Raw genomic sequence first — 17,581 nt, forward strand, 5'->3', positions numbered from 1 at the left:
AAAGTGTGGAGCAAATAATGGTGTCCTTTCCTGTCATTATGGAGTTAGATGCTGAGAATATATATTAAGAAAAAAACTTTTAAAGACAGTGATTTAACACTAAAGGTATGTCAAAATTGCTACTGGAGACTTTTCAGAAGACCTACAGGTTTGAGCCCCACATTAGCCTCAGTAATTCAGAATCTCTTCAGAAATGAGCTGATCTGCAGGTGATATGTCACCTCTGGTGACGAACTGCCTAGTCTTCTAGGAATGGCTGTGAAGGCCAGAGTGGCACTAAATCAGCAATATTCTTGATCAAATCATTACTTCTAAAGTAAGTGCTTATAAAGAACACAGATTTTGAAGTCATAGTCCTGTTTGAGAATTCTAAGCATTTACCTGCTAGATACCATTTTGGTTAAATATTTCTTTTTCTTTTTTGAGATATTGGAGATTGGACCCAGGGCCTTCACACTGAATTACATGCTCAGCACTTTTTAAACATTTTATTTCAAGACACAGTTTCGCTAAGTGGGTCAGTTGCCCAGGGTGTGCTTGAACTTGCAATCTTGCCTCAGCCTCCTAGAGTACTGGGATTATAGGTGTGAGCTACCACACCTGGCTTATTTATTAAAAATTTCTTGGGGTGGGGATGTAGCTCAGTGGTAGAGCATTTGCCTAGCATGTGCAAGGCCCTGGGTTTGATGCCCAGCATGTGTATCTCTGTCCCCTTCTCCCCCCCCTCCCCCTCTCCCCCTCTCCCCCTGTCCCCCTCTCCCCCTCTCCCCCTGTCCCCCTGTCCCCCTCTCCCCCTCTCCCCCTCTCCCCCTCTCCCCCTCTCCCCCTGTCCCCCTCTCCCCCTCTCCCCTTCTCTCCCCCTCTCCCCTTCTCTCCCTCTCTCCTTCTCTCCTTCTCTCCTCTCCCTCTCTCCCTCACCCTCTTCCTCTCCCTCTCTCTCACTCTCCCTCTCACTCTTCCTCTCCCTCTCTCTAACTCTCTCTCTCTCAATGGATGTAATGGCACATACCTACAGTCCCAGCTATTTAGGAGGTTGAGGTGGGAGAACTGATTGAGCACACGAGTTGGAGGCTAGCCTGGGCAACATGGAAAGATCTTGTCTCAAAAAAAACCTAAAACGTTTTTTCGTACAACCATTTTCTCATTTAATGCTCATCATTAGCCAGGTGAAGTATAATTTATTATGGTTTTATAGAGGAAATTGAAACTTTGAAATATTAAGTAACTTGACCAACCACTAAGAAACAGAATCAGACAAAGAGTATGATCTTGGAGCTTTGTGCTGTTACTCTGAGAAAGCTGTACTACAATGTGTGTTTTCAGCTTCTACCTCCATTCCCTTTTCTTCCAGGCTGGATTCATGCTGTATATACTCCTACAGACACATTGGTCTTTGGAGGCAATTTTTTGCATAGCTTCAACATCCCCATGCAATTAAAGATATATAACATTGAAGATCGGACACGGGTAAGTAATTTTATGTAACAGTTACATGTGTAGAGGTTTATCCCATTTAGAAGAGATGTTACAAGAGATTCATGAGGGGCCGGGGATTTAGCTCAGTGGTTCTACCTGCCTTGAAAGCTCAAGATCCTGAGTTTAATCCCCTGTACCAAAAAAAAAAAGAGAGAGACTCATGAATAGTTTATCAAAACTTTATAATTTTTTTTTTTCTTTTGGTACTGGGGATCAAACTCGGGTCCTTGTGCTTGCAAGGCAGGCAGCAGAAAAAACTTTAATTTTTGTTTGCCTTAAAATGTAATGTTCACATATTGGGAATATGAAGAAAAATAAAAATTTTAGGAAGGTGAATTTATTTAGTTTTAGAGATATTAATTATTTGAAGTTCTTGATACCTTGGATTTGATAGGAGTACAAGTGGATATCTGATAATCTCGTGAGCCATGTTTTTAATTTGTATTCTCATGGAATACTAACACCTGAACCATTTTACTTTTTGTTGTTGTTGTTGTTGGTACTGGGGATCGAACTCAGGACCTTGTGCTTGGGAGGCAGGCACAGCGCCACTGAGCTAAATCTCCGGCCCTCAAACCATTTTACTTTAATATATACAAGTGTATCCTGTTGGAGCTGGGTGCGGTGCATTCCTACAATCCTAGCACTCAGGAGGCTGAGCCAGGGGGATTGTGAGCCTGAACTGTGTAATGAAACCCTGGCTCAAAAAACCCAAGAAAACAAACAAACAAAAAAATACATATATTGTCTTTCTCAGCTGGGGTTCCATGACAGACTTGAGCACTGTAGCCCCTATGTGTCTTATTTTTCTATTTTTCCTAGGTGGTGCACAGCTGACTGGTACTATTCTAGATTCAAAGGAAAAAAACTTAATCATTACACCCCATGGATACCAAACAAAAGACCTGGCAGGCTTTCTGTAAAGATCTAGATAGTAAATATTCTCAGCTTTATGATCCATAAAATATTTGTTGCAGCTACTTAACCCCTACCTCAAAGTATACAGGGCAGCCATGTTTTAAAATAAATTTTATAAATGTGAATTTCTGCTTATTTGTTAAAAGTAATGAAACTATAAAAGATAGTAAATGGTTTAATAAGCCTGAGGAAACAATACTAACCCTCCTGTTGTGAGAGTTACTCTGAAGATTAGTTTTAGAACACATTCCCTTTTTTATGTCTCAATATGACTGCTGTACCCTGGGCTTAGTTGTTTTGGTTTCAGGGAAGAAAAGGAAGATACGTACTCAATAGGATAAGTAAAATGAACACCTTTCTCTTTGTGAAAGGTTCCCTGTAAATTGTTAAACTGGTAGAAACTAATCTTCTTTTTTTTTTTCTTCTGTTTTTTTGGTACTGGGGATAATCTTGATATAATTCCTAGACTTTATTACAGAATGTCAGTTTTCCATATCTAACCATATTTTTTAAAGTATGGCTTAATTCTTTTATTTCAAATAATCCTGTGTTTCTATAAAATTTCATTTGATCCTCTGTATATTTGGTACAATTAAAATATACAATGAATGTTTAAGAATTATATTAAAAGACACATTGCTATTAATCCCCTCCCAAAAAATACTCCCCCTTACTTCAAACACATTTATTCCAAGATTCTGGTCATTTTCTGAAGCAGTTCTTGAAGTCCCCTTTTGTGAGTGTCTTTATGAGGTATGATTTAAAAAAAAATACAGTGAATGCTGTTGCTGAGTCCCATCCAACAGAAAGGCAGGCTTGTAAAAATATTAGGGTGTGTCCTCGTCTACCTTATTCACAGAATCTGGCACCATGTAACTTCTGGCTCTTCCCCAAAGTCAAAATGACTGTGAAAGGTAAACATTTGAATTGATTCAGGACATTGAGGCAGCCATAAGAGTGTAACCAAAGCCAGTCACAAAAAGAGGACTTCCAAAACTGCTTTAGAAAGTGTCAAGAATGATGAGATAAATGTATTTGAAGAAAAGTGGGGAGTATTTTGAGGAATATTAATGGCAATGTGTTTATTACTTTGATAAAAATTTTTAAAATTTGAACATCACTGTATTTTTCAATCCCACTTTGTATATACAACACAGAGCAACTTTTTTGTTTTTCACATTAACCACAATGGTTTATGAAAGAAATATAAAGCATATTATAAACAAGTCATTGTTTTGATTACTTTTATCTACCAATGTATAAACTTAGTATTTAAATTGAGCGTTGATAGTTATTGTCTTAAAGTCTGAAAAGTTTTATACAATGAGGATTTTTTTTTTTCTTATTTTGAAATGGGGTCTTGCTATGTATGGTTCCCAAGCTGACCTCAAATTCTTGGAGTTGGCCAGGATTGCACACCTGTATTCCTAGCACACTGGGAGGCCAAGGCAGGAGGATTGCAAGTTCAAGCCCAACCTGGGCAACTTAGCAAGACCCTTTCACAAAATAGAGGTGGAGATGGGTTGTACCTCAGAGTGAAGGCTCTAGGTTCAGTTTCCAGAACCAAAAACAAAATAAACCTGGGCTCAAGTGATCATCCTCTCTCCTCCCTCAGCCACCTGATTAGCCAGGACTAGGGATGCATGCTGCCATGCCTGACTTGTGATGAGGATTTTAGAAAGTCTTCCCAAAAAATTTCATCTCATTCTTAGGAATTAGATATGTTTTATGGTATTTGGCAGCGTATATAAAATATATTATGAGCAAGTTGGGTGTCTAGTATTATGACTATTCCCCACCACCACCACCAGCAGGAATCAAACTCAGGGCCCTGTGCTTGCCAGGCAGGTACGGCGCTGCTGAGCCACATCCCTGGCCCTGTGACTATTTTTAATACAGTCTGATGAGTTCCAAGTTAACAAAAAAATGTTTTGAGACCAGGTTGCCCAGTCAGGCCCTGAACTCCTGTGATCCTGGGATCCTTTTCTTGGTCTCCCAAGAAAAGTGTTAATACACTTTGAAGGCTAGGGGAGAAGCATTATATTTGATTTGGGCGACCAGGTACATCTTAGTTCTTACCTGCTTACCACCTCCCCGTTACCAGAAACAAATTGATTTGACTTTTGTTTTGGGGGGTTTTTTTTGGTACCAGGGATCAAACTCGGGTCCCTGCACTTGCGCAGCAGGCAGCGAAACCACTGAGCTAAATCCTTGGCCCTAATTTGACTTTTAAGTAAAGGAAGAGAAACCTCTCCTACTTATTAAAGTTATAAGTATGTAAAAAAGACCCCAATTCAAGGTCTGGCTATTTTTCATTGGAAAGATAATTGGGATTGACTATGAAAAGTACATGCCTTTCCTGGTCTGCAGTAAAAAAAAGCTTTCTCAAGTATATTTTGTCTAAGCCCGGCATAGTGGTGCATACCTACAGCCCCAGCACTTGTAAGGCTGAGGCAGAAGGATTGTCGAGAGTTTGAGGAAAGCCTTCACCACAAAGTGAGACTCAGGGCCAGGGATTTAGCTCAGTGGCACCGCGCCTGCCTCATAAGCACAAGGTCGTGAGTTCAATCCCCAGTACCAAAACAAAAAACAAAAAACACAAAGCGAGACTCTGTCTCTAAAAAAAAACAACAACCAGAAAACAAAATAAAAGTATATTAAGTATATTGTGTTTAACTCTAAAATTTTACCCTCTATCTCAAAACCCAAAATTTCTTTTTGATACTTCCCCACTGAAACAAAACAGTTTCTTGGTGGTTCTGTTAGGTCATCACAAAAACCTTTTGCCTTAAAGCAGTTGTTTTCAAAGGCCAATATTTTCCAAGTTGATGGATTGACTCAAGTTCATGTTTTAAATGCCAACTTGAGTTTGCAGGTTGACTGGCAGGACTTTTCCTGGGTTAATTATTACAGTGATTCAGTTTCTCTGTCTTTCCTTAAAAAGTATCATCACCTCATTATTTTGTCTCTGCATAGGTTCCAAATAAGTTCCGCTATCCATTTTACTATGAGATGTGTTGGTATGTGTTGGAGCGCTACGTGTACTGTATAACCAGCCGTTCCCACCTAACTAAGGAATTTCAGAAAGAATCTCTCAGCATGGGTAAGTGTTTTCCCTACATAAAATTTTTTGGTACCAGGGATGGATGGAACTCGGGATCTTGCGCTTGTGAGGCAGGTGGCAGAACCACTGAGCTAAATCCCCGGCCCTGTGTGTATGTTTTAAAAAATGTTTTTTGTGGTACTGGGGATTGAACCTAGGGTCTTCACTCTGAGCTATATCCCCAGCCCTTTTTTCATTGTTTATTTTGAAACACGACCTTGCTAAGTCACTAAGGTGCCCAGCCTGGGCTGGAACTTGTGATTGTCCTGCCTCAGCCTCCCAAAGTGCTGGAATTACAGGTGCATTTGAGACCCGGCTGGGCTATGTAGTAAGTTCAAGGCCAGCCTAACATAGCAAGACCATACTTCAAAAAAATTAAAACAAACTTGTCCAGACATTTTACTAAGTAGTTTACATATGTTAAGTTTTTATTACTACCTGTGATGTAGGTATAATTATCTCCATTTTACAAATGGGAACAATAAGGTTGAAAAAGATTTTAAAACTTGTCCAGAATCTTACAGTTAATAAGTGATTAAGCCACCGCTTGAATCAAACTGGTCAGACTCTAAAATCTTAACCTTTGTACTCTCTCTAACATATCCCCAACATCTATCAAGAGAAATGTTTTATTGGATGATATGGTAGTTTCAGTCCACATTTTTAGACTTTTCCATGTCTTTTTGTTTTGGTATTGGGGATCGAACTCCGGTCCTTGTGCTTGTGAGGCAGGCGGCAGAACTGGCCCACTTTTTCATGTCTTGAATTGAAGAGGAGTCGATACTGTAAAATGCTGTGATTGCAGGTTTCTTTGGAATCTTCAATCCAAGGAAGATGACTTTTGCTTTAGCATTTTCTTCTTACTGTATAACTTTGCTCATAGTTTATACTCTGATTTGAAAATTTGAAAAGCTCAGCCAACATATGAAAGCAAGATAAAGAATTGTATATATAATATGATCCAATCTTGTTTTAAAGTATATCTAATCAAGTCAAGCATGGTGGTGCATGTCTGTAATCCCAGCACATGAGAGGATAAGCAGGAGGATCACTGAGTTTGAGACCAGCTTGGGCAACATAGTGAGTTCAAGGCCAGCCTGACTCACATAGCGAGACCCTGTCTCAAAAAAAAAAAAGATTATGAGTTCAAGCTCAGCCTGGGCAAACAAATTAGTGACTTCAAGAGACCTTGTCTCGAAACAAAAAATAAAAAAGGACTGCAGATGTAGTTCAGTGTGAAAGAGCCCTTCAGACCACTTGAGTACCACTCCCAAATCATACACAAATATACATAGGAAAAGATAGAGAATACATTACACAATTGAGTTGTTTTTCCAGAGTAGAGGGATAAGGAATGACTCACTTCCTTGTAACATCATGCATTTTCTAAATTATTAGTAGTAAAGATGTTTTTAAGAACTAGCACAGTGGGGCCAGGATTTGGTAGCTGCTGCTGAGAGAAAACCTTGATGGCATACTTGCCCTGGTATTACAACAGTAGCAGCTGTCACTCAGTGGGACAGGCACCATTTTCTGATTCTTAGTGAACATTATGCCTTCCTGCTTCTCTAACCTTAGGTGCTGCCAGGGATGGTGGTGCACGACTGTAATCCCAGCACTTGGGAAGCTGAAACAGGAGGATTACTGCAAGTTTGAGGCCAGCCTAGGCTACATAGTGAGACCCTGTCTCAAAAAAAAAAAAAAGACTAGTGAACATTATCACTGATATCAAAATTTTCCTTTTCAAAAAATATTCACTTTGTTCTGCTCTCCATGTTGGTAGGATTTGAACTGCTCAAAACTTAATTTTATGTACTTCATATGGTCTGTTCTTTAGAAGAAAATGAAGCCGGTGATTTAGCTCAGTGGTTCTGCCACCTAGCTCGAAAGTGCAAAGTGCTGAGTTCGATCCCTAATACCAAAAAAAAAATGAAAAGAAAATTCCAAATTTAAGCTTAAATTTGGAAGTAATTTATAGCTTCTTTCATGGGTAACTTATTTCTAATACACAAAGATAAGGTTCTTCTCAGACTTTTAAAAACGCAGTTGTCCTACTAGAGCAGGATCCTACTGTTACCATGATTTTCAACAGTGGAAAAATAGATTGGAATAAGGAGAGACTTTTTTTTTTTTTTTAGAGAGACTATTTTTAAATATGAGTGCTTTGTCATTTATAACCTCAAGCCCTAGGCCAGGGATGTAGCTCAGTGGCACGCCTGGGCATGCCTGGCAAGTGCAAGGTCCTGAGTTTGACTGGGGGGCCTCTTGCAAGCCCCTTCCCATGACACCTATGTCTCTTGTTTGTTTATTTTTGGTTTTTTTGGTATCAGGATCAAACTCGGGACTTTGCACTTGCAAGGCAGGCGGAGGAACCACTGAGCTAAATCCTTTCCCCTATATCTCTTGTTGATTGCATGGATAAGTGATATTGTCTGTCTTCATTTTTTTCTTTGTGTTGGTAGATATGGAGTTAAATGGATTGGAGTCTGGAAATGGGGATGAGGAAGGAGTAGACCGAGAACCCCGACGTTTGAGCAGTAGGCGTTCTGTCCTTACTAGCCCTGTAGCCAATGGGGTCAACCTGGATTATGACAGCCTGGGAAAAACCTGCCGAAGTCTTCCGAATCTGAAGAAAACTTTGTCTGGGGACTCATCCTCTGACTGTAGCCGGGGCTCCCATAATGGCCAAGTGTGGGATCCCCAGTGTAGCCCCCAAAAGGACAGGCAAGTGCATCTGACCCATTTTGAGCTTGAAGGCCTTCGCTGCCTTGTAGATAAGTTGGAATCTCTGCCACTGCACAAGAAGTGTGTCCCCACAGGGATAGAAGATGAAGATGCTCTTATTGCCGATGTGAAGGTAAGCAACTATTAACCTGGCTAAGGCAATTCAGTTTCTAGTTTTGGAGGGAAAAAATACAGGAATTTAATATAATCTCTGGTTCAGCTACAGAGAAGTTATTAAGTGTATGTGTTTGTTAGTGCTGCTCAATGTTTCGAATCCTATAGTGAAGTTAGGTTCCTATTTAAAAAATAATTACATCTTGGCCAGGGATTTAGCTCAGTGGTTTCACTGCCTGCTGCGCAAGCGCAGGGTCCTGAGTTCAATCCCCAGTACCAAAACAAAACAAAAAACAAAAAAAATAATAATTACATCTTGTGTGTTCAGTGAAGATTTAAATTCAGCCCTTAAAACGGGATTCAAGCTGACCCCTTAAATAAAGATCAGCCTGAGAAAGTGTGTACATGAAGAAATAAAAAAAAAAGAAATAATACTTCAAGCTTGTTTTGTGCTCCTAAAAGAGGCCTGTTGCAGAACAAAAGAGAAGCCAATAGCAATCTCATCCTAAGCAGATTAAGAGAAAATTGTTCTATGCTATGTTATGTTGAGGAGGTTTAACATCTTTAGTTTCAGTAATATTAAGACAAATGCATCAAGACAACTTCCAAGAAAAGTGACATTTTAAGCATAATCCATCCTGTTGCTTTGTCAAGTTTCTTCATATTGGTTTTTTTTTTTTTTTTTGGTACCAGGGATCAAACTCAGGTCCTTGCACTTGCACAGCAGGCGGCAAAACCACTGAGCTAAATCCCGGCCCAATATATTTTTGTTTTTTAAGAGGTCCTCCAACATAAGTTAAAAAAAAAACAACCTTTTGTCTACCCCTCATATATTAGTCTCAAAGAAATGAGCTAGTTTTATGAAATCTTGATTTGAGTTCTCTAAACTAGAGAGATCTCTTTCTTCCTCTGTCTGTGTCTCCCCCTCATCTCTCTCTGTCTCTTTCTCTCTGGAATGTTGCTGTGTCTCTGTCTCTTTTTCTGTCTCTCTGTCACTGTCTGTCTCTGTCCCTTCCCCTTCTCCCCATCCCCACCTCCACCCCACCCCACAGGGATCTTGCTGTGTTGCTCAGGCTGACCTGAAACTCCTGGGCTTAGACTATCCTTCTGCCTGACTGCCTCACTCTTCTAAGTAGCTTGGACTATAGATAATGTGTCACTGTGCCCAGCACTATTTTCTTTTTTCTCTTCCTCATACCCTTCAGTCTTTTTTGTTGTTGTTGTTGTTGTTGTTTTTGTTTGTTTTTTGTTTTTATATCAGGGATCAAACTCAAGACCTTGTGCTTGAGAGGCAGGCAGCAGCACCACTGACCTAAATCTCCGGCCCACCCTTCAATCTTTAAGGACCCTATGAAGAAAGATAACTAAGACTATGTTGTGTAAATTTATTTGATCTGGGTATCTATTTCTGTCTCCTTCCTCTTTCTTTCTCTTTTCCTTCCCTCCTCTTCCCCTTTCCTTTTTTTCTTCCTCCTTCATCATCATCTTTCTCCTTCCTCCTTCCCCTTGTTCCTCCTTCCCCTTCTTTTTATTCCCTTCCCCTTTCTCCCTTGTCTCAGCCTTTTCCTCTCCCCTCCCCATTTGTGTCCATCAAATCCAGGGCCTTGTGCATGCTAGGCAAACTGTCTACCAATGAGCTACACCCACAGCCCCAAATTTTCTTTTTAAATCAGTGTCTGGAAATATATATCTTGGGTGTGTGTATTAGAAAGCAAGACCAGGGCTGGGGATTTAGCTCAGTGGTTCTGCTGCCTGCCTCAAAAGCGCCGGGACCCAGGTTCGATCCTCGGTACCAAAAAAAGAAAGCAAGACCAGAGTTTGTAGTAAGTGTTACTTTTTTAAACTGCCACATAGATTATTATAAGCTATTTTAAGAACTTACAGAGGGGGCCAGGGATTTAGCTCAGTGGTTCCACTGCCTGCTGTGCAAGCGCAAGGACCCAAGTTCCATCCCTGGTAGCAAAAAAAAAAAAAAAAAATGAATTTACAGAGAATAATTCTGTGACACCCCCCCCCCAATAAAAGTGGACTAAATGTCTTATAGTATGTCTTTCCCATCCCTGATTCTTGATTCAGGTTTTTGTTATTGTTGTTTGTTTTTTGTTGAGACAGGATCTTGCTATGTAGTTCAGGCTGTTCTTGAATGGACTATGTAACCCAGATTACAAACTCAAACTCAAACTCTGGGCAATCTTCCTGCCTCAGCCTTCCAAGTGCTGGAAATTACAGGTGTGTGCCACCACAACTGGCTGATTAAGGTGTTTCTAGCCACCATATAACCAGGTGTGATGTTCCCCAGCTTTTTGCACCTCAGGAATGAATTCTGAGTCTGAGATGGGACTTCATCTTTTTTTCTTTTTACAATTACATTTAAATTATGTATTACATGTTCATGCATCAGTAAAAAGGTAAACAAGTAAAGAAACTAAAAAAGTGTGGTAACTCAGTTTGGTCCTTTTAAGTAGCAATAGAAGCTGAGCAATTGTTGGTTAAGTTTAGTTTTATAAGGTTTGCTTTAGAAGAGGCAGGTGGTATCATCATGGCTTTTATTTAAAGGAGGAAATGACATCCTTCCAGGTTAATGTGGTCCTACTTCCATAATGATTAGTGTGTAGCAAGAAATTTAACCATGCTTTTCCAGACTCAAGAGTTAGATACCAGGGCTGGGGATTTAGCTCAGTGGTTCCACCGCCTGCCCTGCAAGCACAAGGACCCGAGTTCGATCCCCCATACCAAAAAACAAAAATAACAACAAAAGAGTTAGATACCAAACTCACTTCATACCCTTGAATGTCCTTGAATAAAGGACATTTGAGTTTTTTCTTTTCTATTGTGATAGGACTTAAATAATTATATAATCTTGAGTGTTTAATTGACTGTAACATTGTCTTAGTCACTTTCTCATTGCTAAGACACAATACCCAATAATGGCAGATTAAAAGAAGAGAAGTTTGCTTTGGCCCACAGTTTGTATAAGTTTCAATTCATAGTCAGCCAGTCTCAAGGCAGGATAGCATGGCAGAGGGGCATAGCAGTGAGGAGCAAATGGCATGGCAGACAGGAAGCAAGAACCAGCCGAGAAGGGAGATAAACCCTTCGAGAGCATGCCTCCAGTGACTTTCCTCTTCTGACCAGACCCCACCTCCTAGTAGCAAGTCAGCTAGAAACCTCCATAATCCAGTCAGCTTCCAAAGGTCCCACCTATGATTGCATGAGGCTTTAAGGGGATATCTGGATACTTCTTTTCTATATAAATCTCTCTGTATGTGGCTATTCCATTATGAATGTATATGGGAAACAAATTGTGACTTTGAATAACTTCTATAATTGTCTTTAGGAACCCTATGAAGAAAGATTTCTAACATATAAATTTTTAAAATCTGGCTGTCTGTATTTTTAATTCATGAAAAAGAATGTGTTTTGAGTTCTAAGGGAGATGTCTATAGATCAATTTAATGCCATTGAATCCAGTTGTAGAAAGTCATATATACTCCACTAATCCATTGTAAAAGGTCAAGGGTCTTGGGCCAGGGATTTAGCTCAGTGGTTCTGCCGCCTGCCTCGAAAGCAGAAGGTCCTGAGTTTGATCTCCAGTACCAAAAAAAAAAAAAAAAGGTCAAAGGTCCTAATGAAAATACACAGATTCCCTTAAGCAAAGTCATTGGAGTAGTTAAATAAAATTTGAAGCTGGATGTGGTGGCACACTGTAATCCTGGCACTCTGGGAGGCTGAGGTAGAAAGATCACAAGTTTGAGCCCAGTCTGGGTTTAGCAGTTTAGAGACCCTGTCTCAAAAAACAAAAAAGGGTGGGGGCTAGGTGTAGTTGAGGGCAAAGCCCCTGGGTTCAGTCCCCAGTACCACCAAAACCAAAACAGAACAGCTAGTGTCGGAAGCTACCAGATTTAGATCTCAAATCCATAGGTAGTTTCATTTATGATCAAATAGATTAATTATTCCTATATTTGAACAGTGTTTAGTGAGAGATTAGGATATAGTGTGTTTAGAGTTTGAATACTTTAAGAATCTGAGCATCATTTAAAAGAAAAAACAAGGCCGGGGATTTAGCTCAGTGGTTTTGCCTCCTGCTGCTCAAGTGCAGGGACCCGAGTTCGATCTCTGGTACCAAAAAGAAAAAGCAGTAAGTGGGGTAGATGCCCAGTCACTACACAGCTAGTAGTAGCTCTGCAGTGCAAAAGAATTTAGCACTGATGGCCTGGGATTTAGCTCAGTGGTTCCGGCACCTGCCTCCCAAGTGCAAGGTCCCAAGTTCGATCCCCAGTACAAAAGAATTTAGCACTGATGGCTTCACTGTAATGGGAGACAAGGGGAAACAATTTAAAAGAGAGAGATTGTTTCCTTTTAAAATCTTTCTAGTGGGCCGGGGAAGTGGCACAGGCCTGAAATCCTAGCACTTTGGAGGCTGAGGCAGGAGGATTGCCATCAATTCGAGGCCAGCCTGGGCTCCACAGTGAGACCTTAGGTCAAAAAAAATCCAAAAAGTAAATCAATCAATCAATCAATCAATCTCTCTGGCTGGGCTTTACTGAGCAGGAGTCGCCATCATGGGAGTTGACATCTGCCATGATAAGGACCAAAAGGTCCAGCACAAGGAGCCCAGAAGCCAGGACATCTACCTGAGAATGTTGGTTAAGCTATTAAGTTTTGTGGCCAGACAAACCATGTTCACCTTCAACCAGGTTGTGATGAAGAAACTGTTCATGAGTTATACCAACCTGCCACCTAGGTCCCTTTCCTGAATGATCCACAAGATGAAGTTTCCTGGCTGGGAAAATAACTGTGGTTGTGGGGACAATAACAGATAATGTGCGGGTTCAGGAGGTACCCGTACTGAAAGTTTGTGCCCTGTGTGTGAGCAGCCAGGCCAGCAGCTACATTCTCAATGCTAGGGGTAAGATCCTCACTTTATACCAGGTGGCTCTGGACTCCCCCAAGGGCTGTGGCACCATCCTGCTCTCTGGTCTGCGCAAGGGCTGAGACATGTACTCACATTTCCACAAGGCCCTGGAACCCTACACACCAACACCAACCCTACATCTGCTCCAAGAGCTGGAAGTTCAAGAGCACCAGAGGTAGACAGGCCAGCCAAGGCTACAAGAACTAACCCAGGATCTTACTCTGTTATTAAAAGTTTAGACCCATGTGTAGTGACACACGCCTGTAATCCCAGCACTTGAAAGTCTGAGGCAGGAGGATCACTGTGATTTTGAGACCAGACTGTGCTACACAGTAAGTTCAAGGCCAGCCTGGACCACATGACAAGACCCTATCTCAAAAAGCAAACAAATAAGATTTTGGATTAAAAAAAAACAAAAAACTTGTTCTCAGAAATAACTAGTAGAACATATGGGAAGATGGGCCGGGGATTTAGCTCAGTGGTTTCGCCGCCTGCTGCGCAAGCGCAAAGACCCAAGTTCAATCCCTGGTACCAAAAAAAAAAAAAAAATCATTGTCTGGAAGATACGGGAAGAAAAGTAATGGTAATGAGATATCCATAATTACGTGTTCTGTGGAAGAAAATCCAGTTTAGTGTTGTGATAAAAGGGCTTTGAAGATTTTAAAATGTTAAGTTCTACAGTGTTGAAAAAAAAGTTACAGAATTGAAAGGAGAGTAAATTAAAAATAGGGCATTAGGGCTGGGTATTTAGCTCAGTGGATCCGACGCTTGCCTCACGAGTACAAGGTCCCGAGTTTGATCCTTGGTACCAAAAAAAAAAAAAAATAGGGCATTAAAACATGCTGACTTAACTGGTAAAATGAATCCGCCTGGGTAAGGTTCTGTTTGGGAAGGGTGTGAATAATCTTAACTTTTGAGAAAGTATGCTAAAAGCAGAAGAGTTCTCTTCAAGTTGCAGCCTTAACATATGTTGAATAAAAAGCCATGACAGGGGCTGGGGATTTAGCTCAGTGGTGCCGCCACCTGCCTTGCAAACGCAAGGTCCCGAGTTCAATCCCTGGTACCAAAAAAAAAAAAAAAAGCCAAGACATGGAAAAATATAGAGATATCCCTCATTTGTTTTGTTTTTGTGGTTCTGGGGATTGAACCCAGGGCCTTAAATTGTACTAAATCACCAGTCCATGTTTTTTATTTTGAGACAAGGTCTTGTTTATATCACTGATAAATTGCCTAGGCTGGCCTCAATCTTGGAATCCTCCTGCCTCAGCCTCCCAGAGTATTGGGATTATAGGAGTGCACTACCATCCCCAGCCCATTAAGGCAGTTTTTTTTTTGAAGCCAATCCACACAACGAAAGCTTTACTTCTCATTTTAATTAATATTTTAATAATTAACATTCTTACTGAATAGGAAGTTTTAAATCTTAAGATACAAGGTTAAGTTAAAATGTATGTAATTCTTTAAAGTATTTTTATTATATTCTTGAACTGTGTATGTTCTTACTAATTCTTATCTTTGTTGCCTATTCTGAATTAATAGGAATTTGCAATTTGGAAACTTACTTGGAGGGGTTTTCCTAGTGCCCTGTATAGTTTTCATCCTTTCTTAGTGGCCTCCAGAATTGTTTTGGAATGATGTATTTTTCTTAAGTATTTGTACTTTATCATCCCTCCAGGTTAGAATAGCATTTGAGGACCAAAATAATTGCATTTTCTAGGACCTCTTAATAGCTCCATGTCCTTATAAAGGAAAGCTTTTCAAACAAAATAAACTGCACTGGGTCTTTAAGTCTTAAAGTTATAAGGGAGAGGCTTAGGGTTAGGATGAGCACGCCAACCCAAGAGCACCAATCAAAAGCACAAAAGTCCCTCCTCCGTTGGTAAACTGCTGTAAAAATTAACATATGCAGACCCATAGCAGAGGCCAGTAGATAGTCCCCGCTACTGTTTGCTTGAGCCCAAGATTTTGATGCCAGCCAGGCAACACAGCAAGACTTCATCTCAGAAAGAATATAGTCAGGCCAGGTGGTACATGCCTGTAATCCCAGTACTCTGTGGGGCTAAGGCAGGAGAATTGCACATTCAAGCCTAGCTTGGGTGATTTAGTGACACCCTTTCTCAAGGGGAGGTGGGGTAGATCAGTGGGAACACCCTGGGTTTAATCCCTAGTACTGGAAAAGGCGGGGGAGGTGAGAAGGTGAGGAGGGAATAAGAAAAAAAAGAAAAGGGAAGAAGAGGGGGATATGTAAGTATGTGTGTGTGCACTTGCACAGCAGGATAGTGGAATTCAAAAGAATTTGTGTTTTTAATTAGACTGTTGTTTGGTGTCTCTTTTGATGAAAAACAGAGTTCTCAACACTGAGATTCCATCTTACCCCAGAGAGAATGGCCATCATCAAGAAATCAAATAATGCTGGGGATTTAGCTCAGTGGTTCCACTGCCTGCCTTGCAGTGCAAGGTCCTGAGTTCGATCGCCGGTACCAAAAAAAGAAAAGAAATAAAATAATGTGGGGAGGCTATGAAGAAAAAGGAACCCTTCTACATTGTTGGTGGGAATGTAAACTGAAAACAGTACGGAGACTCTTTAAAAAAGTAAAAATACATGCTGGGCATGGTGGTGCACACCTGTAATCCCCACCACTCAGGAGGCTGAGGCAGGAGGATCACTGCGAGTTTGAGGCCAGCCTGTGCTACATAGTTAAGGACAGCCTGAACCATCTAGTGAGACCCTGTCTCCAAAAAAATCCATTTGACCCAGCTTTTTAAAAAAAATTTTTTTAAAGGAGTTTTCAGTATATGGACAAAAATACAGATATAGGGCAGCAAAGCCACAGATCTCAGAAAGCCTATTAAACCACTGAATCTATTCCAGAAACTTACTGAAACAACTATACTGGAAATAAGGCTTCAGTAGTGACAGCTAGCTATTTATGTCAAAGAATTACTAGTAATTTCCCAAAAAGCCAAGTTTTGCAGTTGTAATGGTCTGAAAATTAGATCCTTAAATGTGGATCCAAGCTGCTGCTGTGTAGGCTTCTGTTCCTGTGCAGCTTGTCCTCATGCTGATGTACAGTGCATGTAGATCTCTGGAAACCCAGCCTTTCCTTTATCCTGTAGCCCAGAGAGAGAGTGAGTGGTCTGAACTTCACCTTGACCGGGACCTGAATGCATAGAAATGTAGATAACACATGTTGGTCAAATGGCTATCAACACGTGCCATTGAGGTGTCTAATAGCTTGCAGGGCTGCCTGTTTCCTTTGAGGGACTATCAAGAATGAGGGCAGAGACTGGGGTGTAGCTCAGTGATAGAACACTTCCCTAGCATTTGGGAGGCCCAGGTTCACTCTTCAGTACAGCAAAATCATATTCTGGAAGTGATATCCTTAGCATGGAGCACTCTGATGGGCAGAGGAGGCTGATGGAGTTGAGAGAAAGCCAGTTCCCAAGCTTCCTGCCCCTTGGTTAGAGTCAGGAGGGCAGAGTTCTTTGACCTTAGATTGTGCCTCATTTGTTTGACTTGATCATGATAGAACTGCTAATAGATTGCTGCATAGACATTTCTAGAATGTTGCTGGTTTCTAGTGGGAATTAGAAACAGGCATCTGTTGTGGATGTAGTTGATGGAAAACTGCCATATTTTATTGAGTATTCTTGGTATTGGCTGGAATGTGTTATTTCTGAAGGGTGTTTTTTTTTTTCTGGAAAAACATGCTAGTTCTGGATCGTGGACTGGAAGCCACATGATCCAGAGTAGGTGAAGCAAGCAGACACCATGAAAGAAGACAACTTGGGAGGAGCTCAGCCTGCTTCTTGGTTCCTCCTCAGTGGCCGGATTTGAGGTGTCTGCCAAGAGAGGTGTGTGTTTGTGTGTGTGTGTGTAGTCAGCGAGACAGATCTGACACTCAAAAAATGACCCTCAGGGGAAGGGTGTGGACTGAGACAAGGATAAATGTGGGCCGTGGTGCCTAAGCCAGTCTGTAGGCAGAATGGGTTAAAGCTTTCCCTTCTGCTGGGCGCCTTCTAAAGTCAGCCACCGGGAGCCCTTAGGGGCTGGCCCTGAGTTCTCCTGTTGCGGTGGTAGAGGGAGGGAGATGGGGCAGGCCAAGCTCCCTCCCTGGCAGTGCTCCTCCAATGACAAGGAGAAGAGCTTCGACTGAACACACCCCCTCCTGGCGCTGCAGCAGAACGGCCAGGCCCTCTGCCTGGCTAGCTCGCTCGAGCTCAGCTCCCCCTCCTGCCATCTTCCGTTGCAAAGCATTTCTGGGAGCTGCATGTGGGTGACGCAGCAGCATTGTTCACAGGCACAGGAAGCCACGGCTGAACTGAAGGGC

General features: G+C 41.3%; 1 protein-coding gene and 1 pseudogene across 16 annotated transcripts in view; both read left to right on the forward strand.

Annotated features, from left to right (window-relative positions):
• Positions 1-17,581, forward strand: part of Kdm2a (lysine demethylase 2A) — a 119,522-nt gene that overhangs the window by 85,256 nt on the left and 16,685 nt on the right. For all 15 annotated transcript variants that reach the window (XM_087205017.1, XM_087205014.1, XM_087205013.1 and 12 more), the window contains 3 exons: positions 1,352-1,467; positions 5,371-5,497; positions 7,960-8,354. In XM_087205017.1, coding sequence (XP_087061143.1) covers positions 1,352-1,467; positions 5,371-5,497; positions 7,960-8,354 — 638 coding nt within the window. The remainder of the gene's footprint in view (positions 1-1,351; positions 1,468-5,370; positions 5,498-7,959; positions 8,355-17,581) is intronic.
• Positions 8,361-17,105, forward strand: LOC110350661 (large ribosomal subunit protein eL18 pseudogene; annotated as a pseudogene). The gene has a single exon (XR_015448856.1). The product of XR_015448856.1 is annotated as a large ribosomal subunit protein eL18 pseudogene (transcript).

Source organism: Heterocephalus glaber, unplaced genomic scaffold (genome assembly GCF_053883595.1).
Source record: "Heterocephalus glaber isolate CG9 unplaced genomic scaffold, H.glaber_assembly_v1.0 deba00000594, whole genome shotgun sequence".
NCBI lineage: Eukaryota > Metazoa > Chordata > Mammalia > Rodentia > Bathyergidae > Heterocephalus > Heterocephalus glaber.